The 26,873-nt window shown below is 43.6% G+C and overlaps 1 protein-coding gene across 1 annotated transcript in view; it reads left to right on the top strand.

The window, feature by feature from the left end:
- The first annotated feature begins 662 nt into the window (after positions 1–662).
- The window catches only part of LOC126456646 (splicing factor, proline- and glutamine-rich-like), a 157,434-nt gene continuing 131,223 nt past the window's right edge, over positions 663–26,873 (top strand). Inside the window, exon 1 of the mRNA XM_050092390.1 lies at positions 663–813. Coding sequence (XP_049948347.1) covers positions 663–813 — 151 coding nt within the window. The remainder of the gene's footprint in view (positions 814–26,873) is intronic.

The raw sequence follows: 26,873 nt of genomic DNA, 5'->3' as shown, positions 1-26,873 counted from the left end.
AGACAGACATTTTTTTATATAGGAAGTCGAGAATTTTCTTTGTAACCATGACTATATAAGCCGGCTACTGGCGTTGCATTAATCCACTCAGCACAATGTGGGGTGGTCCTACATAAGGGTCCTAGTGAAATGTTTACAATAACCAAATGTTTGATGATTTTATGTATTTTATTGCATTGGTTTACTTCACGAGTGCAATTGGGTTTTAAGACAAACCCTTTCATGCTTTTTATTGTTAATATTGCGGCAGCTGTTTGTCGTACCACATCGAAAAGTATATGCTAAGGTCTGATCAGGGTAGCTCCAGAAAATAGTCTGTAGTTGCCAACCGCAAAGTGGAGCAATTATAATATCTTTGAGTAGGAGGATCCTTGATGGTTAAAAGGCGACATCCTCTTGTGGTGACGATCTTGGATATATTTTCTGTAACTGTGGACTTTGTTTTTGAGCATTCTTTTCAACACCACTGTTTTAGCTGTGCGCTGTATAGCTAGTTGCGTAATATTGAGTTTGCTGCTACGCTTGTGATAATTTTTTTGCTCTGCTTCTGCTTATACTGATTTTTATGTGTATTCCAAATACTTTGCCTTTTGTGTACAAAATATCCTCTTGTGAATTACGACCATTTTGAGATTTTTTTCCGCCATATTATCTTCCTCAAGATGTCCAAAACAAATCGACAGGGTGATAAAGTACAATTACGCGGTTCCTCAAAATCGCGCAAGCAACAACAACTGGACAATGACCTAGTTTTGTCAGCTAACCCTCTTACTTCACAAAGTGATCAGGAATTTGAGAACAATGCTGCGGCAAGTAATGACGCCACACAGCCACAAAATTCCGCATCGGTTCCTCTTTTGCCTTCGGATTCCCAGAACGCAGGAGGACAATTAGAAACAGTTTCCCATGACTCGTTCACGTTAATTCAACCTTCACTAAGCGATGTGGTTGATTCTGACAGCCAATTTCTCTTGCAATATTCTTCCACAGACAGAGAAATTGTTTCATCTGAGAATTCTCAAACAGTTGTTAGCAACCCTCCCCAGCAATATGAGTTGCAACACCCAAATCCCGAGGTGACATGCCCTGCTCTAGCTGAACATAAATTAGATTGTTTTCTTCGACTACTGAGTGAACGTGACGCAAAGCATGATGAACAATTCGCTAAATGTGATGAACAATTTGCTCAGTAACGTGCAGAGTGCCAAGCGTGATGAAGAGAACATAAAACGTGACGAATACCTCACCGGTAGCATTCAAAAATTAACACAGGATATCACTGAAACGCATAAGCGTAACGTTACTGACGTTAGGGACAGAATCAATTCAGTACTTCCACCAGAATCTACTCAAAAGTTGCAACAAATTTCCACTGCTCATTCTGAGCACATACAGGCCTTAGAATCATGTACCGAATCCATGACATCTGACGTCACTCAACTTAAAACAAAGATCAAACATAACGGAAAGAATAGCCGCTTTGGAAAGTAATGCAGAAAATGAATTAGGTCACACAAACCCAGTTCCCTTTTCAGAGACAACTGAATACCAAGCTCTTGCTAAACTTAAGAGTAAACAAATTACTATTAATGAACAACAAAAACGAGAACTCAACTCAATTCATAGTAAACTTTACGATATTCAGCAACAAGTACAGGACGACAGTGAGCCTCGTAATTTTGAGCCAGGACAGCGGGAAAACCCGTTTCCATACCAGCAACAACGCCCCCCATTCTTATCTTCACAGGCTCCATTTGCACGAGATTACCCTCTACAAAGTAGTACCTTCCCATACAATTTTCCTTTGCCCCAAGATGTTCCTTCTTTTCCAAGCCAAGACAATGTAGATTACAAACACTTCCTGTCAATCAAGGAATTTAAGACGTTCCGGAATAACCCGAATGATTTACATCCTCTTGATTGGATTCAGCAATTTACATTAACTTTTCCTCCAAATTGGCCAGTGGCACATCAATTAGAACTTGTCTGCAGTTTCTTGGAGGGCGAACCTGCAACGCGAATGAGATACATTGCTCGGCAATGTCTGTCTTTCCAGTCATTCCAACAACAATTTCTTGATGCTTACTGGAATCCAACTTCTCAGCGTTCTGTGAAAGATCAGTTGCTGAACATGCCACCTTTTTATAACTCACAATTTGGCACTTTGACACAATATTTTGACCACATGATTCAACAAAAGCAACATTTAACTGAACCTTACAGCCCTTCCGGTCACATTCAGCTTAGTATTTCAAAATTCTCTAGATCATTGAGAGTTCCGTTGATGACAGGGAATCGCACAGAATACTTGAACACTTTTCGCGATGTCTTACAGCTTCTTGAACTGGATGTAACACACAATCCACGATCTAGTCAACACTATTTCCCGGAATCACAGAAGAATAGAGACAACCGTTTCCGTAATAACGGCAGGCAGTTTGCAAATAATAGACCTCAATATGGAAATGCAGGACGCTCTCTTCCACAACCCCAGTATCAGCAGAATGCTGTGAATGCCTACCCATCCAGGAATCAAAATTATCATCCCCTTCCATCAATGTCATTCCGCAATGGTCAGTATGGCAATACTCCACTAAATTATCGGTGGTACAGTAACAACTAGAGAAACTGGTAGAATCAGCGGAATAATTCCAACATTTCTTTTGTACAAAGAAACCAAATGTGGCACCAGAACCGCCATAAGCCATACGGAACCAATGACTACTACCAACGACGACAGACTTTTGATCCCCCACCCACTCATGAGTACAGGAAACAGAATTTTTCAAATCGTAATGATAATTATCCAAGTCATAACCAGAGACAAACCAATGACAACCAACAGAATTACGGCAATGACAGACGAGTACCATTTCATCAACCTGATTCCCGGTTCCACCCCAGACATGATTTCAATAATTCATCAGCTAGAACAGTACAGTTAGTAGAAGTTCGTCCACCAAATCCACGAAACGATGGAGATCATCAGCGTGAAACAGAACACCAACAATAGCAACTAACTGCTCTGCCTACCGCGTGCTCGCTGCAGCGCGAGCGGTGCCGTGATTCTTCTGAAAATCTTACATCACACGTTATCCGTTGTGACGATATACGAGAAGACCTTCTGCCCCAAAAAAATCGAACTACAACCAACTGTTCATCATCTACTCATTAATATTTCCATTGTTGTTGTGATCTTCAGTCCTGAGACTGGTTTGATGCAGCTCTCCATGCTACTCTATCCTGTGCAAGCTTTTTCATCTCCCAGTACCTACTGCAACCTACATCCTTCTGAATCTGCTTAGTGTATTCATCTCTTGGTCTCCCTCTACGATTTTTACCCTTCACGCTGCCCTCCAATACTAAATTGGTGATCCCTTGATGCCTCAGAACATGTCCTACCAACCGATCCCTTCTTCTGGTCAAGTTGTGCCACAAACTTCTCTTCTCCCCAATCCTTTTCAATACTTCCTCATTAGTTACGTGATGTACCCATCTAATCTTCAGCATTCTTCTGTAGCACCACATTTCGAAAGCTTCTATTCTCTTCTTGTCCAAACTATTTATCGTCCACGTTTCACTTCCATAAATGGCTACACTCCATACAAATACTTTCAGAAATGACTTCCTGACACTTAAATCTATACTCGATGTTAACAAATTTCTCTTCTTCAGAAACGGTTTCCTTGCCATTGCCAGTCTACATTTTACATCCTCTCTACTTCGACCATCATCAGTTATTTTGCTCCCCAAATAGCAAAACTCCTTTACTACTTTAAGTGTCTCATTTCCTAATCTAATTCCCTCAGCATCACCCGACGTAATTTGACTACATTCCATTATCCTCGTTTTGCTTTTGTTGATGTTCATCTTATATCCTCCTTTCAATACGCTATCCATTCCGTTCAACTGCTCTTCCAAGTCCTTTGCTGTCTCTGAGAGAATTACAATGTCATCGGCGAACCTCAAAGTTTTTATTTCTTCTCCAAGGATTTTAATACCTACTCCGAATGTTTCTTTTGTTTCCTTTACTGCTTTCTCAATATACAGATTGAATAACACCGGGGAGAGGCTACAGCCCTGTCTTACTCCGTTCCCAACAACTGCTTCCCTTTCATGTCCCCCGACTCTTATAACTGCCATCTGGTTTCTGTACAAATTGTAAATAGCCTTTCGCTCCCTGTATTTTGCCCCTGCCATCTTCAGAATTTGAAAGACAGTATTCCAGTCAATATTTCCATAGGCACACATAAATTTTCTGCAGTCCTTAATTCGGGTTCTCCCATTTCTCTTATTAGTGAAGCTGCTTTCCAAAAATGCGCCACTGTTTCTACCATTCCAACACTTCCGCTTTCTCATACTAAGCTCAGTGGTGCTGTTCCTGGCAAAAGTATAGATATTAAACAGCAACGTTATCGGCAGTTTCAAGTCGATACACATTTTTTATTGCTTCTCTGTTAATAGTTCCATTTCTCACTACAGACGTAATTTTGGCGATCGATTTTATGAAGAAATATGAAGCAATTTTAGATTTTGAAGATTATTGGATTCGTCTCTGTGAAGATGACGTTTGCTTCTTTTTGGACTTACACAAACATTTGTCGCAAGCAGAAGAAGACCTTAACAAAATCAATTTGATTCAGGCTCAGCTCCCGCTGGATATAACACTCACGTCATTTTTTGTTCCTTCCACAAACAATGACAATGACTATACGACACCAGACATTGGTAACATTATTCAGGATAAAATTAAAGTAGTTGATTCAGCTTCAGTTCAAGAAAAGGAAGATTTACATGCCATTTTGACTGAGTTTTCCCATGTTTCTGACATGGCTCCAGGCACAATTAAAGATTTTTTATATGAATTTCAAGTAAAACCCCATACCTCTTTCGCTGTTACACTTTATCCAATATTGCTAGTTCACCGTGACAAAGTCAAACAGGAAATCAAATCTATGGTAGCTCACAATACTATTGAAAATGCTACCAGTCCATACAATTCCCCAGTACATGTTGTGCCTAAACAGGATTGTTCAATTCGTCTTGTTTTGGATTCAAGACAGATCAATATGATCATCATACCAAAGACAGGAATGCGGGTAAGCTACTACAAACAGCATAGTGAACGCATTATTGTGGCCAAGATAGATACGAAGCCCACGCCTACTACAGTAGTACAAGTTTATATGCCAACTAGCTCTGCAGATGACGAAGAAATTGAAGAAATGTATGATGAAATAAAAGAAATTATTCAGATTGTGAAGGGAGACGAAAATTTAATAGTCATGGGTGACTGGAATTCGAGTGTAGGAAATGGGAGAGAAGGAAACATAGTAGGTGAATATGGATTGGGGGACAGAAATGAAACAGGAAGCCGCCTGGTCGAATTTTGCACAGAGCACAACATAATCATAACTAACACTTGGTTTAAGAATCATGAAAGAAGGTTGTATACATGGAAGAACCCTGGAGATACTAAAAGGTATCAGATAGATTATATAATGGTAAGACAGAGATTTAGGAACCAGTTTTTAAATTGTAAGACATTTCCAGGGGCAGATGTGGACTCTGACCACAATCTATTGGTTATGACCTGTAGATTAAAACTGAAGAAACTGCAAAAAGGTGGGAATTTAAGGAGATGGGACCTGGATAAACTAAAAGAACCAGAGGTTGTACAGAGATTCAGGGAGAGCATAAGGGAGCAATTGACAGGAATGGGGGAAATAAATACAGTAGAAGAAGAATGGGTAGCTTTGAGGGATGAAGTAGTGAAGGCAGCAGAGGATCAAGTAGGTAAAAAGACGAGGGCTAGTAAAAATCCTTGGGTAACAGAAGAAATATTGAATTTACTTGATGAAAGGAGAAAATATAAAAATGCAGTAAGTGAAACAGGCAAAAAGGAATACAAACGTCTCAAAAATGAGATCGACAGGAAGTGCAAAATGGCTAAGCAGGGATGGCTAGAGGACAAATGTAAGGATGTAGAGGCCTATCTCACTAGGGGTAAGATAGATACCGCCTATAGGAAAATTAAAGAGAGCTTTGGAGATAAGAGAACGACTTATATGAATATCAAGAGCTCAGATGGAAACCCAGTTATAAGCAAAGAAGGGAAAGAAGAAAGGTGGAAGGAGTATATAGAGGGTCTATACAAGGGCGATGTACTTGAGGACAATATTATGGAAATGGAAGAGGATGTAGATGAAGATGAAATGGGAGATATGATACTGCGTGAAGAGTTTGACAGACCACTGAAAGACCTGAGTCGAAACAAGTCCCCCGGAGTAGACAATATTCCATTGGAACTACTGACGTCCGTGGGAGAGCCAGTCCTGACAAAACTCTACCATCTGGTGAGCAAGATGTATGAAACAGGTGAAATACCCTCAGACTTCAAGAAGAATATAATAATTCCAATCCCAAAGAAAGCAGGTGTTGACAGATGTGAAAATTACCGAACTATCAGTTTAATAAGTCACAGCTGCAAAATACTAACACGAATTCTTTACAGACGAATGGAAAAACTAGTAGAAGCCAACCTCGGGGAAGATCAGTTTGGATTCCGTAGAAACACTGGAATACGTGAGGCAATACTGACCTTACGACTTATCTTAGAAGAAAGATTAAGGAAAGGCAAACCTACGTTTCTAGCATTTGTAGACTTAGAGAAAGCTTTTGACAATGTTGACTGGAATACTCTCTTTCAAATTCTAAAGGTGGCAGGGGTAAAATACAGGGAGCGAAAGGCTATTTACAATTTGTACACAAACCAGATGGCAGTTATAAGAGTCGAGGGACAGGAAAGGGAAGCCGTGGTTGGGAAGGGAGTAAGACAGGGTTGTAGCCTCTCCCCGATGTTGTTCAATCTGTATATTGAGCAAGCAGTAAAGGAAACAAAAGAAAAATTCGGAGTAGGTATTAAAATTCATGGAGAAGAAATAAAAACTTTGAGGTACGCCGATGACATTGTAATTCTGTCAGAGACAGCAAAGGACTTGGAAGAGAAGTTGAATGGAATGGACAGTGTCTTGAAAGGAGGATATAAGATGAACATCAACAAAAGCAAAACAAGGATAATGGAATGTACTCTAATTAAGTCGGGTGATGCTGAGGGAATTAGATTAGGAAATGAGGCACTTAAAGTAGTAAAGGAGTTTTGCTATTTGGGGAGCAAAATAACTGATGATGGTCGAAGTAGAGAGGATATAAAATGTAGGCTGGCAATGGCAAGGAAAGCGTTTCTGAAGAAGAGAAATTTGTTAACATCCAGTATTGATTTAAGTGTCAGGAAGTCATTTCTGAAAGTATTTGTATGGAGTGTAGCCATGTATGGAAGTGAAACATGGACGATAAATAGTTTGGACAAGAAGAGAATAGAAGCTTTCGAAATGTGGTGCTACAGAAGAATGCTGAAGATTAGATGGGTAGATCACATAACTAATGAGGAAGTATTGAATAGGATTGGGGAGAAGAGAAGTTTGTGGCACAACTTGACCAGAAGAAGGGATCGGTTGGTAGGACATGTTCTGAGGCATCAAGGGATCACCAATTTAGTACTGGAGGGCAGCGTGGAGGGTAAAAATCGTAGAGGGAGACCAAGGGATGAATACACTAAGCAGATTCAGAAGGATGTAGGTTGCAGTAGGTACTGGGAGATGAAAAAGCTTGCACAGGATAGAGTAGCATGGAGAGCTGCATCAAACCAGTCTCAGTACTGAAGACCACAACAACAACAACCAAAGACAGATAGGCCACTAACTTTGGATGAAATCTTACAACAGTTTCATGGTGTATCTATTTTTTCCTCTGTAGATCTATGGTGCAGCTCTTACCAAATAGATTTACACTGCATCTGCCAACTATTTTCTGGAGCTACCCTGATCAGACCTTAGCACATACCTATCATATAGTGAGAGTATTAACCAAAATTGTATCCTTTTATTATGTGAAAGTATCAGTGATACGATCGTTCTAAATTAATTATTCAGCATATCAGAAGATTCCAGGTTCGAATCCTGGCAGGGTCGCCAAGTGAAAGTATCTAAACAAAATTGTATCCTATTATTTTGTGAAAGTATCAGTGATAAGATTGTTCTAAATTAATTATTCAGCAAACCTGCATCTGACTGCAACTGTGAACTTCTTTCTTGCACTCCTCCATTTTGCCAGAAATGCAACATGTATTTGACTCAGCAATCAAGTTTAAGAGAACAATTCCGTTTGTGCACTGGCATTAAGATGGTACTGGAAAATTAACTTTTTGCCCTCATGTTTACTTGGTTCTTTCATTGGTGGGTAACTTTAGTTTACAACTCATTTTTGTATTCAGTACATGCAACAGATGAGGATTATGATTCAAGCTGTTAGATTTAAACACAATGTTGATCTTAATACATATATATATTGTTAAAATTTTAAGTCATACACAAAACCTACTGTTTTAAACATTTTCATAGCATGTATCACACTTGAAAAATATTTTACAAAACGCTTGCTGTGTCAAATCTTGGACATACAAATCCTAACTGTGAACATTATCTAACAAAAACCAATTTGAAATGATTATATATATCTTCTCTCATTTACGTGCTAAAGTTTGGTCAGGGGCAGCGACCTACCTTACTGCTGTCACCTCACATCTGCTTCCTCCGGGCACCTAGCTGCGACTCCTCAATTAAAGCTGTCTGCACACGTCTGCTTCCTCTGGGCACGTACCTGCGATTCCATGGTTTTTTTACTGTGCGGGCCTGGCTCTCTCCACCATCAAAGATCCTCCCACTCAAAGATATTACACTTGTTCCATCTTGTGGTTGGCAACTACCGACTATTTTCTGTTGCTACCCTGATCAGACCTTAGCATATACCACATATAAGTAACTATGTAATCTGACATGGTTGTCACAATTTGTTGTAATTTAATTTATTTTATTTTTATTTATATTAGTTAATCTGCTCCTGTGTATGCCTTGCACTCCAATATTTGATTTCGGAATCTCTGCTTGACCGTGATGTTATATAACTGAATTCTTCTAATATCTCCCAGATTTTTCCAAGTGTGTCTCCTCTTCTTGTGATTCTTGAACAGAGTATTCGCTATTACTGTCCGAAATTTATTGCAGAACTCAAGTAGTTTTTCTCCACCATCATTCCTAATACCAAGCCCATATTCTCCCGTAACCCCTTCTTCTACTCCTTCCCCTACAAGTGTATTCCGGGCCCCAGCGATTTCGACTTTCCTCACGTACTGAATTACATGTTCAACATCCTCATATACTTTCTGTATCTCTTCATTTTCTGCTTCGGACGTCGGTACGTATACCTGAAATATTATTGTCGGTGTTGGTTTGGTATCGATTCTGGTGAGAACAACCTTATTACCTAACTGTTAACAGTAATTCACTCTTTGCTCTACTTTTCTGTTAATAACGACTTGGGGACTTAACATCTATCACATAGTGTAGTAGAAGATGCGTTCTATTGAGAACTTGCTGATAGAGTATTACACAAAAACAGCATACACTCACAAACGAAAACAAAGTGAGGGCGAATTGGGAACATTCTCAAGAAACGAGGGAAAAAAATATCATTCCAAAGCAATAACTATATACATAAATTTCTAAAAAAGGAAAATCAAACTGATATGTACAAAAAATGGGGCATTTGCCCGATCCAGTGTAACAACCGTGATACTCCACACATAGGAAAGATACGCAAAACTTTTGAAATTAGGTATAAGGAACAGGAAAGAGCATGAAAATGTGGCACCAGTCATTCAACATTTGCTGAACGCACTCGGTGAGGAAACCACGACCCTACCACAATAGAGAATAGCAACAAACTCCTAAACTTACTAAAAAACTTCCAAATTCAAAAATCAGTACTAGAGAAGAAACATACCATAAGTGACCAGACAAATATCAGCAACCAAATGCAATTTAAATCAATAAAACGGATTGCTGAGAAAAACAACCCTCCTAGAGACCAGAAAAAGTATCAGAACCTAATCTCCTTAGTCGAAAAATGTAAACATTCACAGAGCGATAGCAGACGCTCATACCACTACAAAAACGAACAAAAGACGAACGCATCCCCCAAAATACCGCTATTGGCCCAATAATAATTCTTAGAATAATAATCATTCAAATACATGTTGTTAATTGAATACAAACACTCAAAATAGCGAGAGGACAGTGATACTTCTTAACACAGAAACGTGAATATATTTAATGCAGTGGAAGTGTGTGTGTAAAAAGCAACACATACACGTGGAAGAGGAAGAAGGAGAATGAAGTAAAAAAAAAAAAATAATAAAACCGTGAGTAACTGTGTTGAGTAGTAAGTAAACCGTGTCAACAATTCATTATTATAGAAAAAATTCTAAGAGAAAGAAAAACATATTGTTGATGTGACCACTGAAGATGCATTAGAATAAAAACACGCGTAAAAATTCCAGTACTGTAACAGTGTTGTGAGATTATTACAAACAAATAGAATCTTATACGTCCTAGACTCGTTATATATCTCATTTTAATTGAATCTTCAACTCAGTCGTGCATTTTCCGCCCTTGTTACGTTCAATATCTCTGTTCAGAGAACGTTTCCACAATTCCGCTAAGTACTATGCAGGCAAACCACCTCCGCTAGGACCTTGCCTGTCCGCAGCTCGTGGTCGTGCGGTAGCGTTCTCGCTTCCCACGCCCGGGTTCAATTCCCGGCGGGGGCAGGGATTTTCTCTGCCTCGTGATGACTGGGTGTTGTGTGCTGTCCTTAGGTTAGTTAGGTTTAAGTAGTTCTAAGTTCTAGGGGACTGATGACCATAGATGTTAAGTTCCATAGTGCTCAGAGCCATTTGAATCATTTTACGACGTTGCCTAGTACGGCGGTGCGGGACTCCCGCATCGTCCCCTACGCTCCTCGGAGTATGGGACATCATCATCATCACCATCATCATCATCACTATGTATATGTAATATGTGCGACAAGTCTTACGAAGTCGCGGCTAGGTACAGAAATATGTGAGCATTTTTGACTAACTTTCCCGCCGTTTGCAGGAAAGCTTAATGTTTAATTGAGCATTTCTCCGTCAGCATTCAAAGAACATCAGCAAATGTACTATATGACTGGAGATTAATCATCGCCATTCTCTCGACTGTCCTGCCGGAAAGTACGGTCCTAAAATTAAGCGCGGTTATTCCGCGAGTCGCCGCTCCCTTCATTTTGCAGACGTCGACTGTGGCAACGCCCCGATGCAACCCTCGCCGCCGTTGTAACCGTTACCTCTGCGCCCGTTCAGTGTTTTTCTCCTCTCTGCTTTGCCCTCCCCGTCTGGTCCCCCCCTCCCCTCCCCACCATCGCCGCTCCACCCCGTCTTCTCGTTACATTTTCTCCCCTGCCTGTATCCCTTTCTTGTGGAAGCTGCGCAATTTTTGCCGTTCTTTAGATTCTTAGTTTTGCTTTATGATCCACACGGCGCTGCGCGGCGGCAGCGCTGAAGCTCCATTTAGCGCCATTGTTTAGTGTGGCCATTGTGGCGGCCCGGGCGGCCGGCGGCCATCCCTGTGGGCGGCTAATGGCAGCAGAATGGCCACAGACGCGATACGGACCCTGTCCCATTCAGCGGCTGCCACACCGCGCGCCTCGCTGCCACGGGCTAATTCCTGGAAACCCCCCAACGTCTGACCTGCTGCTGCCATCGGTACGTTTCGAGTAGAGATGGGCAAACTCGTTCATCCTTGGGAACTAGTTCACTGCTGATCATTCTTTTCTGGGAACCGTTCATTTTTACTCGTTCACCATTCATTTGTGCTTGGTATATGGTTCTTACGAAAAACTGAAAACTAGTAGTGTGGGTGACTGAAGGATGGAGGCACCAAGGGAGGGCACTTGCCTCCACCTGGAGTATGGAATATTTAATCATTACAGAGTTCTTACACACTTTTAGAAGTAACTTCTGTGATTCTGCAGAACCTCTCGTTTAGCCAACTGTAGCGGTGTGTGGCTGATCGCAGGGGAATAATATAGGGTGGCGCACGAAAACCGGCCCCGAGTACAGACTGCTCGCCAGTTACGGACGTTGAGTTGCCCGTTACAAGCAGATACAACAAACAGACAAACATGTAATAATTAGGCAGTGAAGAAATAACAAGTTAATGCAAGCAACAATTTCGAAACAATCGATGACGATGTGTAGAGAGCTGGAGAAGAGAACATGAAAATCTCACGCGACGCGCAATGGCTATAGCTCATGTAGTCTTGTAAACCTGTTGGTAGCTGTTTCCCAACTTAATAGACCACAAGTGTCTTGTATAACATTCTTCGTTTCGACTTCCACTACATAGCTATGCTTCAGTGTAAACAATAATCGTTTCCACCCTATATACACTTCACGTTGTCCTTGAGTTCGTAGGCGAAATAGAGACTTCATGGAAGCATAAAATAAAATGTGGTTTTCTCATCATACTTGGCGGTGTGCTGACCACACGCCCCTCCTATCCGCATCCTCAGCTGAAAATGACACGGCGGTTGGCTGATCCCGATGGGCCACCTGTGGCCTGTAGACGGAGTGCATCAAACTTGCGTAACACGCTTAGTAAAAATTAGGTTTTTATGTTGCATTATTAAAGTTAATGCAGCAGTAATAATAATAAATAAGTTCGCAGTAATAAAGTTTTTGGTTTGAAGCTTCTTCTGAACAAATGTTTTTGTGATAATAAGTAAATTCGAATTTATGGAAATCTATGTCTTTTCAAATGGAGAGGCACCGCTTTTCCTAATGAGACAAAATGACCCACAACCAACTTTTTTTTTTCCTTCAAAGAAACCAAACTAGCAGGTAATGCAAATTGGAAACAACCAAATACAAAAATAATTAGAGCCTTCCTAATTATAATGTTTTGTATATGATAGATACACGAAAATCGTTTTATACGAATTTCCTTACACTAAAAATTAAGTAAATTATTGAAAGTTAGTTGCTAAATCAAGTCGATGAAACCAAAAAATATATGAAGTTGCCTTGTTATAAGTAGGTCTTCCGCTGTTCATCGATATAATGAAGTGAGCTGATATGCCCTTTTGTTACCTGAAAAGACGTACCTATTAGATACAACGTAATTTTTACGTAACTATAAAATACTTTTGATTACCGGTCGTGGACGCTGAATAGCCAGAACCAAGTGCAGTTTGGAACACATGTAAAATTGGCGAGCGCAGTGAACGAAACGAACTGGATACTGAACTAACTAGGAGCAGTCGGCAGTGGAACTGAGACAGGTGGCCATGCGAAGAACGACGAGTGCGGCCGAGGATGATCGAGAATGAGACGAGCACGCGACCGGCGCTGGAACGAGAACTGCCTAAGTGACCGCCGCGACCGAAGTGAACTAGTGAACTATGAACCGATCGTTCCTCGTTCCCAGGAACTATAAGTAGACCGCCGCGACCGAAGTGAACTATGAACCGATCGTTCCTTGGAATTCGTTCCTCGGTCTTTTCGTTCATCTTAGTGAACCGTTCCTTTGCACCCGTTCGTTCGCGAACTACCCATCTGTAGTTTCGAGGAGAAATGCACGTACAGTGACCCAGACTTGTGGACGGTTATTTTATCCCCACCATCGTAAAGTGTTTGTATTGTTGTAGCAGGAACTTTATGCTGGTCATCAACCAGTCAAGGGATATGTGGACAACCCACCAAAGTGATCCACCAGATAGGCACTCCAAATGTCTGTTTCTCTTCCTTGCAAAGCTTCCTTATGCCATCAGTGGTTCAACGCCTTTTGCCATGAGTGGTTGGATCGATACAAGGTGTAGCCGACGAACAACTTTCACAGCAGACTATAGGTCCTGCCTACATCTACATTTATAGTCCGCAAGCCACCCAACGGTGTATGGCGGAGGGCACTTTACGTGCCACTGTCATCGCCTCCCTCTCCTGTTCCAGTCGCGTATGGTTCGAGGGAAGAACGACTGTCTGAAAGCCTCCGTGCGCGCTCGAGTCTCTCTAATTTTACATTCGTGATCTCCTCGGGAGTTATAAGTAGGGGGAAGCAATATATTCGATACCTCATCCAGAAACGCACCCTCTCTAAAACTGGACAGCACGCTACACCGCTATGCAGAGCGTCTCTCTTGCAGAGTCTGCCACTTGGGTTTGCTAAACATCTCCGTAACGCTATCACGCTTACCAAATAACCCTGTGACGAAACACGCCACTCTTCTTTGGATCTTCTCGATCTCCTCTGTCAACCCGACCTGTTACGGATCCCACATTGATGATCAATACTCAAGTATAGGCCGAACGAGTGTTTTGTAAGCCACCTCCTTTGTTCATGGACTACATTTTCTAAGGACCCTCCCAATGACTCTCAACATGGCACCCGCCTCACCAGCAATTAATTTTGTACGATCTTTCCAAATGGCTCTGAGCACTATGAGACTTAACTGCTGTGGTCATTAGTCCCCTAGAACTTAGAACTACTTAAACCTAACTAACCTAAGGACACCACACACATCCATGTCCGAGGCAGGATTCGAACCTGCGACCGTAGCGGACGCGCGATTCCAGACTGTAGCGCCTAGAACCACTCGGCCACTCCAGCCGGCACGATCATTCCACTTGAAATCGTTCAGTACGCATACTCCCAGATATTTTACAGAAGTAACAGCTACCAGTGTTTGTTCTGCTATCATATAATCATACAATAAAGGATCCTTCTTTCTATGTATTCCCAATACATTACATTTGTCTATTTTAAGGGTCATTTGCCACTCCCTGCAACAAGTGCCTATCCACTGCAGATTTTACTGCATTTGGCTGCAATTTTCTAATGCTGCAACTTCTTCGTATATTACAGCATCATCCGCAATAAGCCGCATGGAACATCCGACACTACCTAGTAGGTCATTTATATATATTGTGAAAAGCAATGGTCCCATAACACCCCCCAGTGGCACGCCAGAGGTTACTTTAATGTCTGTAGACGCCTATCAATTGAGAACAACATGCTGTGTTCTGTTTGCTAAAAACTCTTCAATCCAGCCACACAGCTGGCCTGATATTCCGTAGGCTCTTACTTTGTTCATCAAGCGACAGCGCGGAACTGTATCGAACGCCTTCCGGAAGTCAAGGAAAATGGCATCTACCTGGGAGCCTGTATCTAATATTTTCTGGGTCTCATGAACAAACAAAGCGAGTTGGGCCTCACAGGACGGCTGTTTCCGGAATCCATGTTGATTCCTGCAGAGTAGATTCTGGGTTTCCAGAAATGACATGATACGCGAGCAGAAAACATGTTCTAAAACTCTACAACAGATCGATGTCAGAGATATAGGCGTAGTGGCCGTGTGGTTTGAGGCGTCATGTCACGGATTGCGTAGCCTCTTCCGCCGGAGGTTCGAATCCTCCCTCGGGCACGGGTATGTGCGCTGTTCTTGGCATAAGTTAGTTTAAGCAGTGTGTAAGTCTAGCGACCGATGACTTCAGCAGTTTTGTGCCTTAGGAATTGACACACATTAGAACATTTGACTGTATGCCCATCTAAATGAGTTGAAGGAATGTGACGACATGAACAAAAGGCGTTAGACGTGAGCTCCTCTTGGCGTACATTGTTCTCAAATGACTTACCGGAGTACAGCCTGTCATTTTCAAGGTAAAAACACATTTGAATGGAACAGTCTTGTGCTTAATTTCGCGATAAATTTATGGAAGATGTGGGAGCATGAACAAAAATCCTATACAAATGCCCTTGAAGATCACAAATGGATGAGGAAGCCGAACGGAAAGTCACGTGATTACCTTTAAGGTGAGTGCGTAATTTCAATTAGTAGGTACACTGCAAAAGGGGAGATGAAGAAATTCTTCAAGTGGTATCAGCGTCCGTTTCAGGTAGTTAAAATGACCTCACTGATGAATGTAAAACTACAACTTGTTGCACACAATACGCTCGTCAATGTCGGATGTATGGGAGCCTTCCCGGTCCCGCCATGGTCGCTAGTGCCATTTCCGGCACCAGAAAAGGGCGGAGAAGTTAGGAAGGGAGAGGTAACGCAGATGGTAGAGCAGAAAGCGCCTACGCAGTTAACGTACACATTACCTGGCGTTCCGGGAAGGGGTGGAGGGGGGGGGGGGTAGCAAGACCGATGTAAAACGAATAGTGCATTCAGGAATGGGTTTTGTTTGGTGAGATTCTTACCAAGTCTTGGATCGTAGGGCTATGAGAACTATATGATTAACGAATGAAGGAATGTTTGTGTGTTTTTACCTGGATAATTAATTTGTGGATGAGATTTTTCATTCTTATCGTATGTTAATACACTACTGGCCATTAAAATTGCTACACTAAGAAGAAATGCAGATGATAAACGGGTATTCATTGGACAAATATATTATACTAGAACTGACATGAGATTGCATTTTCACGCAATTTGTGTGCATAGATCCTGAGAAATCAGTACCCAGAACAACCATCTCTGGCCGTTATAACGACCTTGATACGCCTGGGCATTGAGTCAAACAGAGCTTGGATGGCATTTACAGGTACAGCTACCCATGCAGTTTCAACACGATACCACAGTTCATCAAGAGTAGTGACTGGCGTATTCTGACGAGACAGTTGCTCGGCCACCATTGACCAGTCGTTTTCAATTGGTGAGAGATCTGCTGGACAGAGCAGCAGTCTAACATATACTGTATCCAGAAAGACCCGTGCAGGACCTGCAACATGCGGTCGTGCATTATCCTGTTGAGATGTAGTGTTTCGGAGGGATCGAATGAAGGGAAGAGCAACGGGTCGTAACACATCCGAAATGTAGCGTCCACTGTTCAAAATGCCGTCAGTGCGAACAAGAGGTGACTGAGACGTCAACCCCATACCATAACGCCGGGTGATACGTCAGTATCGCGATGACGAATACACGCTTCCAATGTGCGTTCACCGCGATGTCGCCACTCACGGATGCGGCCATCATGATGCTCTAAAAGGAACCTGGATTCATCCGAAATAATGACGTTTTGCCATTCGTGTACCCAGGTTCTTCGTTGAGTACACCATCGCAGACGTTCCTGTCTCTGATGCAGCGTCATGCGTAACCGCAGCCCTGGTCTCCGCGCTGATAGACCATGCTGCTGCAAACGTCGTCCAACTGTTCGTGCAGATGGTTGTTGTCTTGCAAACGTCCCCACCTGCTGACTCAGGGATCGAGACGTGGCTGCACGATCCGTTACAGACATGCGGATGAGATGCCTATAATCTCGACTGATAGTGATACCAGGCCGTTGGGATCCAGCACGGCGTTCCGTATTACCCTCCTGAACCCACCGATTCCATGTTCCGCTAACAGTCATTGGATCTCGACCAACGCGAGCAGAAATGTCGCGATACGATAAACTGCAATCGCGATAGGCTACAATCCGACCTTTATCAGAGTCGGAAACGTGATGGTACGCATTTCTCGTGCTTACATGAGGCATCACTCAACGTTTCACCAAGAAAAGCCAGTCAACTGCTGTTTGTGTATGAGAAATCGGTTGGAAACTTTCCTCATGTCAGTACGTTGTAGATGTCGCCACCGGCGCCAACATTGTGTGAATGCTCTGAAAAGCTAATCATTTGCATATCATAGCATATGCTTCCGTCGTTTAAATTTCGCGTCTGTAGCACGTCATCTTGGTGGTGTAGCAATTTTAATGGCCAGTAGTGTCGTTAGTTGAGGAGGAGAATGTGGGTTGTTTATTTTGTCGTTTTGCGTAAGTTTACAGTAGTTAGGGATATTTACAAATGTTTAAGTAGGTAAAACATGGGAATGAAGCCCTAGCGAGCAGATAGCATGTAGGGCAGTAATGTAGACACTGAAGCAGTTGAATTTTAGTTTATGTAATGTAACGGTAGTCTCGCGTTTTGCAATCATAAATTCATTCAGTCAGTAACATTGTAGTTGCTCATTCGTTTTGTTTTGAGAGCAAGCGTATGTTAGTTTGGTGAGCCAGTCAGTCAAGCCATCTGCTGTCGCATTTTCACAACTTATGTATTTAGCTTGGCCTGTGTTCCACTACTAGCATATTTGAAATTTCGTGCATCTTTTCCTACATAAAAGACTTAATCTCGCGTTTTGCAAGTGTAAATTCTGATAGTCTGCATCGCGCTTTTCTTTTCTTCTGAAGAGCCAGATACACAGCTCATTGAGGCAACAGCGACTATTAGTGACACATCAGGAATGTAGCACGTTGCACGTCTAGGTTTATGTCTGCTTTGATCATATTTTAATCTTGCCAGGATGGGTAGGATGTGTGAATGCCGTGTGTGTACGCAGGAGGAGCAGGCCGCAGTTCGTGAATAGCCGTATGCGCTTTCTGCTAAAGGCGGTCCTTCTTCACGTTGCTTAGGGGCGTAGGGGCAGTGGAGAGCCGGCCGCTGTGGCCGAGTGGTTCTAGGCGCTTGCGTCAGGAACCGCGCTGCTGCTACGGTCGCAGGTTCGAATCCTGCCTCGGGCATGGATGTGTGTGATGTCCTTAGGTTAGTTAGGTTTAAGTGGTTCTAAGTTCCAGGGGACTGATGACCTCAGATGTTGAGTCCCATAGTGCTTAGAGACATTCGGAGGGGCTGTTTGGGGGAGGAGTCCAGACAGTGAGGTCATCTGTCTCATCGGATTAAGGAGGGATGGGGAAGGAAGTCTGCGGTGCCCTTTCAAAGAAACTATCCCGGCAATTGCCAGGAGCGACTTAGGGAAATCACGGAAAACGTAAATCAGGGTGGCCGGACGTGGGGTTGAACAGTCGTCCTCCCTAATGCAATTCCGGTGTGCCCCACCTCGCTCGGTGTGGAGAACATGGAGCGTCGCATGGGACACCTCAGGTGTCGCTTGTTTGCCCCACGGGCTTTACTGTCGAGGCATCTCCTAGTGTACTGTAGATCGTGTCTCTCAGCGTAGTGAGTGGCGGTTGTTAACGCGTTCGCTTTACTCGAGGGCCTGTGTGGAGGTTTCTCGTCTGCCCTCTCGTGTTCGCCTCGTGAGTGAACAGCAGGGTCCGAGCAGGCACACGGGGGAAAGGGTTTATTGGTCAAAATGGTTCAAATGGCTCTGAGCTCTATGGGACTTAACATCTATGGTCATCAGTCCCCTAGAACTTAGAACTACTTAAACCTAACTAACCTAAGGACATCACACAAATCCAAGCCCGAGGCAGGATTTGAACCCGCGACCGTAGTAGTAGCGCGGTTCCAGACTGAAGCGACTAGAACTGCTCGGTCACAGCGGCCGGCTAAATACCTAAGTCATGTAATACTAGCTGGAGACGGATTTAACCTACTAAGTATAGACTGGGACGTCTATGGATTCGTTGCGAGGTTACAAGCAGAAAAACTTGCGCAGTACTTTTGAACACGTTTTCCGAAAACTGTCTTGAGCAACTAATTCTGCGGCCAACACGCAGTGCAGCTGCACACAGGAGACGTCAGTATAGACATGAGGTTTATTGGTAACGATGCCATTATAGTAACTATGGCCACGTAAGTTAATAAATCAGTGCAGAAGCCAGGATGGTGTTTATGCTAGAAAGAGCAGATAAGCAGTTGTTACCATCTCAGAGAGTTGGCGTCACCTAGTTCCAGTAAGATGGACGTAGAGGAATTATGGGCAGAGTTTGAACAGATTGTAAGTCGTGGTCTGGCGAACTATGTGAATAGTAAGTGAAAGGATCCACGATGGTTTAACAATGAATTTCGGAAAATGCTGAGGAAGCGGAGGCTGTCGCACTCTCGGATCACTAGAGAACGCACAAATGACGACTGGCAAAGGTTAGTAGAGATTCATGTGTCTGTGGAAAGATCCATGTGCGAACCACACGACAACTATCAGCGTCGTACCATAGCAAAATATCTGGCACAGAATACGAGAAGATTCTGGTCCTACGCAAAATCACTAAGCAGGCCTAAGGCTCCATCCGGTCATTCGTTGACCAGTCTGTTGTGGCAGTTGAAGATAGCAAAACGAAAGCCGTAGTTTTAAATTTCGAGTTTAAGTAGTTTTTCACTTAGGAAAATCGTACAAACATACCGTCATTCGACCATCACACAGGCTGCCGTGTGGATGAAACAGTAGTAAGCATCCCTGGCGTACAGAAACAACTGAAAGAGTTGAAAATTAATTAGTCGCCCTGTCCGGAAGAAATCCCAGTTCGGTTTCACAAAGGGTATTCTAGGGTATTGGTGTCTTACTAAGCTTGCATTTATCACGAGTCCCCTGCCCAGCACGAAGTCCCACGCGAGTGGAAAGAATGCAGGTAGCTCCATTATTAAGGAATGGTAACAGAACGGACCCGCGAAATTACAAACTAAAGTCCCTAAAGTCAGTTTTCTGCAGAACCCTTCAACGTATTCTCAATTCGAGTACAATAAATTTTCTTAAGTACAAGAAGCTTCTCTGCACGAACCTGCACGGTTTTAAAAAGAATCTCCCATGCGAAACGCAGCCTGCCCTTTCCTCACATGATATATCGCGATCTGTGGACGAAGAGCAACAGGCAGATTCGGTATTTCTAGATTTGTGGGAAGCATTTGACACGGTGTCCCAACACAGACTGTTAACGAAATTACGAGAATAACGAACAGATTCCCAGATATGTGTATGGCTCGAAGATACCTTAAATAATAGAATACAGTATGTTGTCCTCGACGGAGAGCGACTGTAGCAGGCTACAAGAACACAGCCGTGGGGCTCCAGTTCATTTTATCTCTATCTTCCCGGTGGCTTCTTTCACTGGCGACACCATAGGCGGCTCGAATTTAACTTGCAGTTTTCATAGATGATCGCCGGCTTAGAGAGATTTAAATGGGCAGCTGAGGGGATAGCGGGCGGGAGGGGCTCAGCATGTCACCTGTGGGTTTTAGCTCTCGGTGGTTCGTTAGTCTGTTAGTTCGTTAGTTCTGTTTGTGCCAAGATCGACTTGCCACAGCTATGTCGACGGTGTCCTCCTAAAGCCTTCAGTGGATTTACACTTCATTGTTTATACATATTGTGCCGACCTGGACGCTTGCAGTTTTTCCCTCATCATCGTTTCCGTGTATGCTAGGACCGTAACTAGAAAATTTTTCGGTCAGTATTGCTCACACTCTGATATCTGTGCCTTTGGTGATGGTGCCTTGTGGATCACTGCAACATTTAATTTATTGCGATTGATCTTGACAGTAACCGTGTTGTATCTTTCCTTTTATTTCATTGGTGAAAAGTTTAGGTGTAAATTATTGACTGTCCCTGTGTTGGCGATAAAGTGTAAAACTGAGACCATTACTTGCTGTGGATAACCAAGGCCATAAGCCTTGAAGCAACTTCAAATTCGTTTGTGGCAGTTTACTGTTTGAGCTTTAATATTTAATGAAGTGCTGGCCGGAGTGGCCGTGCGGTTCTAGGCGCTACAGTCTGGAACCGCGAGACTGCTACGGTCGCAGGTTCGAATCCTGCCTCGGGCATGGATGTGTGTTAGTTAGGTTTAAGTAGTTCTAAGTTCTAGGGGACTGATGACCTCAGAAGTTGAGTCCCATAGTGCTCAGAGCCATTTGAACCATTTGAACCATTTAATGAAGCTCTTTACTGAGTTTTATTAATCTGGTCTTGAGCCATCTGCCATAATTCCTGTTTACTGTGTTTGAAATTTTTGTTACGTATTGTAAGATTTGTAATTTTAGCTTTTAATTATTTTAAGGGGAATTCCCTGTATTATTATGTCTGTTTTTAAACAACCTTCAAGATCGTTGTCAAGCCTGAGGTCTGATTCGAAGAAACACTGTTCGTAGTGCCTAGTCATTAAGTGTTCACTTGGAGGGGTAAGCTTAATCAATCATTTTTCTATCTGTTTGATTCAGGTAGGCACATGGCCGTGCAATTTTGGTGTAAAGTTCATATACACTCCTGGAAATGGAAAAAAGAACACATTGACACCGGTGTGTCAGACCCACCATACTTGCTCCGGACACTGCGAGAGGGCTGTACAAGCAATAATCACACGCACGGCACAGCGGACACACCAGGAACCGCGGTGTTGGCCGTCGAATGGCGCTAGCTGCGCAGCATTTGTGCACCGCAGCCGTCAGTGTCAGCCAGTTTGCCGTGGCATACGGAGCTCCATCGCAGTCTTTAACACTGGTAGCATGCCGCGACAGCGTGGACGTGAACCGTATGTGCAGTTGACGGACTTTGAGCGAGGGCGTATAGTGGGCATGCGGGAGGCCGGGTGGATGTACCGCCGAATTGCTCAACACGTGGGGCGTGAGGTCTCCACAGTACATCGATGTTGACGCCAGTGGTCGGCGGAAGGTGCACGTGCCCGTCGACCTGGGACCGGACCGCAGCGACGCACGGATGCACGCCAAGACCGTAGGATCCTACGCAGTGCCGTAGGGGACCGCACCGCCACTTCCCAGCGAATTAGGGACACTGTTGCTCCTGGGGTATTGGCGAGGACCATTCGCAACCGTCTCCATGATGCTGGGCTACGGTCTCGCACACCGTTAGGCCGTCTTCCGCTCACGCCCCAACATCGTGCAGCCCACCTCCAGTGGTGTCGCGACAGGAGTGAATGGAGGGACGAATGGAGACGTGTCGTCTTCAGCGATGAGAGTCGCTTCTGCCTTGGTGCCAATGATGGTCATATGCGTGTTTGGCGCCTTGCAGGTGAGCGCCACAATCAGGACTGCATACGACCGAGGCACACAGGGCCAACACCCGGCATCATGGTGTGGGGAGCGATCTCCTACACTGGCCGTACACCACTGGTGATCGTCGAGGGGACACTGAATAGTGCACGGTACATCCAAACTGTCATCGAACCCATCGTTCTACCATTCCTAGACTGGCAAGGGAACTTGCTATTCCAACAGGACAATGCACGTCCGCATGTATCCCGTGCCACCCAACGTGCTCTAGAAGGTGTAAGTCAACTACCCTGTCCAGCAAGATCTCCGGATCTGTCCCCCATTGAGTATGTTTGGGACTGGATGAAGCGTCGTCTCACGCGGTCTGCACGTCCAGCACGAACGCTGGTCCAACTGAGGCGCCAGGTGGAAATGGCATGGCAAGCCGTTCCACAGGACTACATCCAGCATCTCTACGATCGTCTCCATGGGAGAATAGCAGCCTGCATTGCTGCGAAAGGTGGATATACACTGTACTAGTGCCGACATTGTGCATGCTCTGTTGCCTGTGTCTATGTGCCTGTGGTTCTGTCAATGTGATCATGTGATGTATCTGACCCCAGGAATGTGTCAATAAAGTTTCCCCTTCCTGGGACAATGAATTCACGGTGTTCTTATTTCAATTTCCAGGAGTGTAAGTTGTTTGGGGAGACGTTTATTATATTTTTATACTCACTTACCTGTAATTTAAGATGTATTTCCTTTAGGTAGTTTGTTTTAGAGTACGTGTTGCCACCCTATTCTATGATGGAGTCCGCCGCTCGTGGTCTCGCGGTCGCGTTCTCGCTTCCCGAGCACGGAGTCCCGGGTCTGATTCCCGGCGGGGCCAGGGATTTTCACCTGCCTCGGGATGACTGGGTGTTTGTGTTGTCCTCATCATTTCATCATCATTCATGAAAGTGGCGAGATTGGGCTGAGCAAAAGTTTGGAATTTGTATGGGCGCTGATAACCGCGCAGTTGAGCGCCCCACAAACCAAACATCATCATCATCTGTGATGGACTTTCTGGGCTTGGAGCAGGGATCTATTAACATGGTGCCGATTGTCGTTCATGTAATTTGTATTTCTGTAGTCTATGCCCTACCTTTGTGGTGGCTGTTAGCTGCGCCTCTTAGCATTACGAAGGGCGAGGACGACATTTCAGCTCCTTCTGACCTGAAGGCCTGTCGCTGTTGTGGCCCTGCACGTGCCCTCCGTCTTTGAGGCGTGTCCGCTGTTGCTATAGTGAAACCTCAAATAGGCGGCTTGCCTCCTGTAAAGCTCTACCTTTCCTTTCTTAAGGCCCTTACGTAGTTGCTTTAACTTCTAAATATTAACCTAAAGGCCTATATGTGTACGATAATGAAATAAAATAGCTCGTTTGCCGGTTCAAATAATTGCGTATATATAATCGGTGGGCTGAGAAAAATTTTAATGCAGTTTCCGTTATGACTCCCATCTCCTTAGATTTCCATCTTTAATTATAACTCACTTTTGTTTGATTGAGCTTAATTTGTCGTTGTATGCGTTCTATGGATGTAAGAAAATTTGTCGGATCTGCCATGCTTGTGTGTTAATTCTAAATTACCAGTTCTTAACTTAATAACTATGGCTGCTTAAGGAAATTGTGCAAGAATTATCTTCTACTTACATATCGTTTTAGAGAGGTTTTGTTACGATTTTTTTTTATTTGTTGCTGGCACTGATGCCTTGCGGTAGTAAGAATTGAACGTTTAGTCACGTCAATTTATGGTTAAAATGCAAAAAGGCTTGTTTTCTTTTAACTATCTCTTAGTGTTAAGAGATATTTGATAACTGTTGTATTTTATTTTGTGCTATCATGTGCATTGTAAAAAAATGTGTTCATTCAATGGACAAATGACCGAAGAATTGTGGACCCATCCTTCCATGTGATTCTTTTCCTATCCCAGTGTGTATCTTGAGGCGTCAGGTAGCTAGTTCTTCATGTAGAAAAATGTAAGTTAACGCGAATGAGTAGGGAAAACAAACCCGTAATGCTCGGATACAGAATTAGTAGTGTCCTGCTTCACACATTCATATCGTTTAAATATCTGGGCGTAACGTTGCAAAGCTCTGTGAAATGCAACGAGCATGTGGGGATTGTGGCAGGGAAGGCGAATGGTGGGGATAAGTTTGTTGGGAGAATTTTGGGAGGCGTCGTTCATCCATCAAGGACACGGCGTAGCGACCTGTTCTTGAGTACTGGTCGAGTGTTAGGTTTCTGTACCAGGTTGGATTAAAGGAAGACATCGAAGCAATTCAAACGCCAGCTGTTAAATCCGTTATAGGTACGTTCGAGCCAAAAGCAAGTATTGAGGAGATGCTTCGGGAACACAAAGGGGAATCCCTGGACTGACGGCGACGTTCTTTTGATGGTGACTGGAGAAGGTTATACTACTGCTAATTGCGTAAGGATCACGAAGATAAGATACGGGAAATTAGGGCTTATAAGAAAGCATATAGACAGTCGTTTTTCCCTCAGTCATCTTGCGAATGGAACAGGAAACAAAATTACTAGTAGTGTTACAGGGTACTCTTCGCCACGCAACGTACGATGGGTTGTGCATGTAGATGTTAAATATAATTGCGTAGGCGTCTGCGGCCAGAGTCAGTCGATATGAAAGTTTTCTGGGTACGGTACGGCGTCATATTGTAAAAAACTACTGCTGGAGAAAATCAACACGGTTGCAGCGGCCTTCTTCTGGGTCTACTGGTGCGTTCTAGCTATGCAGTGTCCCTTGTATTTTGTTATTAATGATCACTGCGGATGCCATCACATTTTAATTTTAGGACAATGGTTCATTTCATTGGTCACTTAAGGATGAGGGAGAGAGAACTTTACTTTTAATAGGTTACTACATTGGAAAGAGAGCGTAGCCTCTGTTGTCTGCTGGCTCCTGCATCATGTGCCGTGATCGGTGGTCACCGGCGAATGAGAAGTTGGTTCCCGTTTACCAACTACTGGACGTCACCCGATCGGCAGCCTCGTATTGACGGAGCGGTCTGTTAGGCTTTGATTGCTTGCAGCCAAAATGGGGCAAGCCTGAGACCATCCTCTCTATTCATGTTCTTAAGGTATTTGCTGGCCTCTCTAATTTTGCGTTTCGTCATAACCGCCTGCTTGGCAAACACAGGCTTCCCTGAATTTTATTTCTTTTTGCTATCTTGCTGTTGTTCTGCCACTTCAGATTTATTGTTTTGCCCTAGACGAATATAGCGCTAGTGTTCCCGAATGCGCGTTGCTATTGGCCTGCCAGCCTGTCCGATGTATGCCTCTCCACGTTCGCATTCCGCTTTGTACACACCTGCAGCGCAGATAGGGGACACCCCATTGCTATCCCGTTTGTCTGCCCGTAATATTGTCCTTGCTATTTGAAGTATGTTGAAATCAGGCACTACTCAACCAGGTCGCATATGTCTGGCGGGACATGCTCCTGAAGGATGCGAATAATTTCATCTACTGGTACGTTCGTAAATACTGATTTCACGTCAGTGCTGACCATGATGTCCGTAGGAAAAATTGTTTCTCCATTCAGGTGTCCTATAAAGTGCGTCGAGTTCTTCACATAAGAGTCCGCCTGCCAACTAGACTTCTTAATTTGCAGGCTAGGTACTTTGCCAAATTGTCAATAGGCGAATTGATCCTTTCCACTATTGGCCTCAAAGGCTAACTTTTCCACGTATCTTTGGAACACCGTAAATTCTAGGAGCGAATGATACCCTGGAAATATCAGCGTCAGTTCTCAAGTCCTTGATCGAGGCCTGCGTCTTTCGAATTATCTTCACCGTAGAGGTCACCCATCGTTTTTTGTAGCTGGGATCATTTAGTAATTCTTTCGTCTTGTCTTCGTACTGCACCGTGCCTAAGATGACAGTAGCATTGCCATTTTCTGCTGTTAATATCATAATTTCGTCCCTGTTCTTTAGTTCCTTGGTAGCTGCCCTTTCCTCTCGGGTAAGGTTGTGTTTCGGTGGCTTGGCACGTAGTAAAAGTCGAACGGTTTCCTGCCTAATTTTCTCAGCTTCTACCGCAGATATGTGTCGGAGTGCTGTTTCCACGGATTCGATGATTTCTTACGTAGGAATCCGCTCAGGAGTCACGGAAAAGTATAGTCCTTTAGCTTGTGCTTCTGTGGCTGCGTTGTTGATGTGACGAGATGAAAGGTTCACCACTCTCCGATATATATC

The sequence above is a fragment of the Schistocerca serialis genome, chromosome 2, assembly GCF_023864345.2.
Source record: "Schistocerca serialis cubense isolate TAMUIC-IGC-003099 chromosome 2, iqSchSeri2.2, whole genome shotgun sequence".
Taxonomy (NCBI): Eukaryota; Metazoa; Arthropoda; class Insecta; order Orthoptera; family Acrididae; genus Schistocerca; species Schistocerca serialis.
The sequence above is the reverse complement of the archived record's forward strand: the minus strand, read 5'-3'. Positions and strand labels throughout refer to the sequence as shown.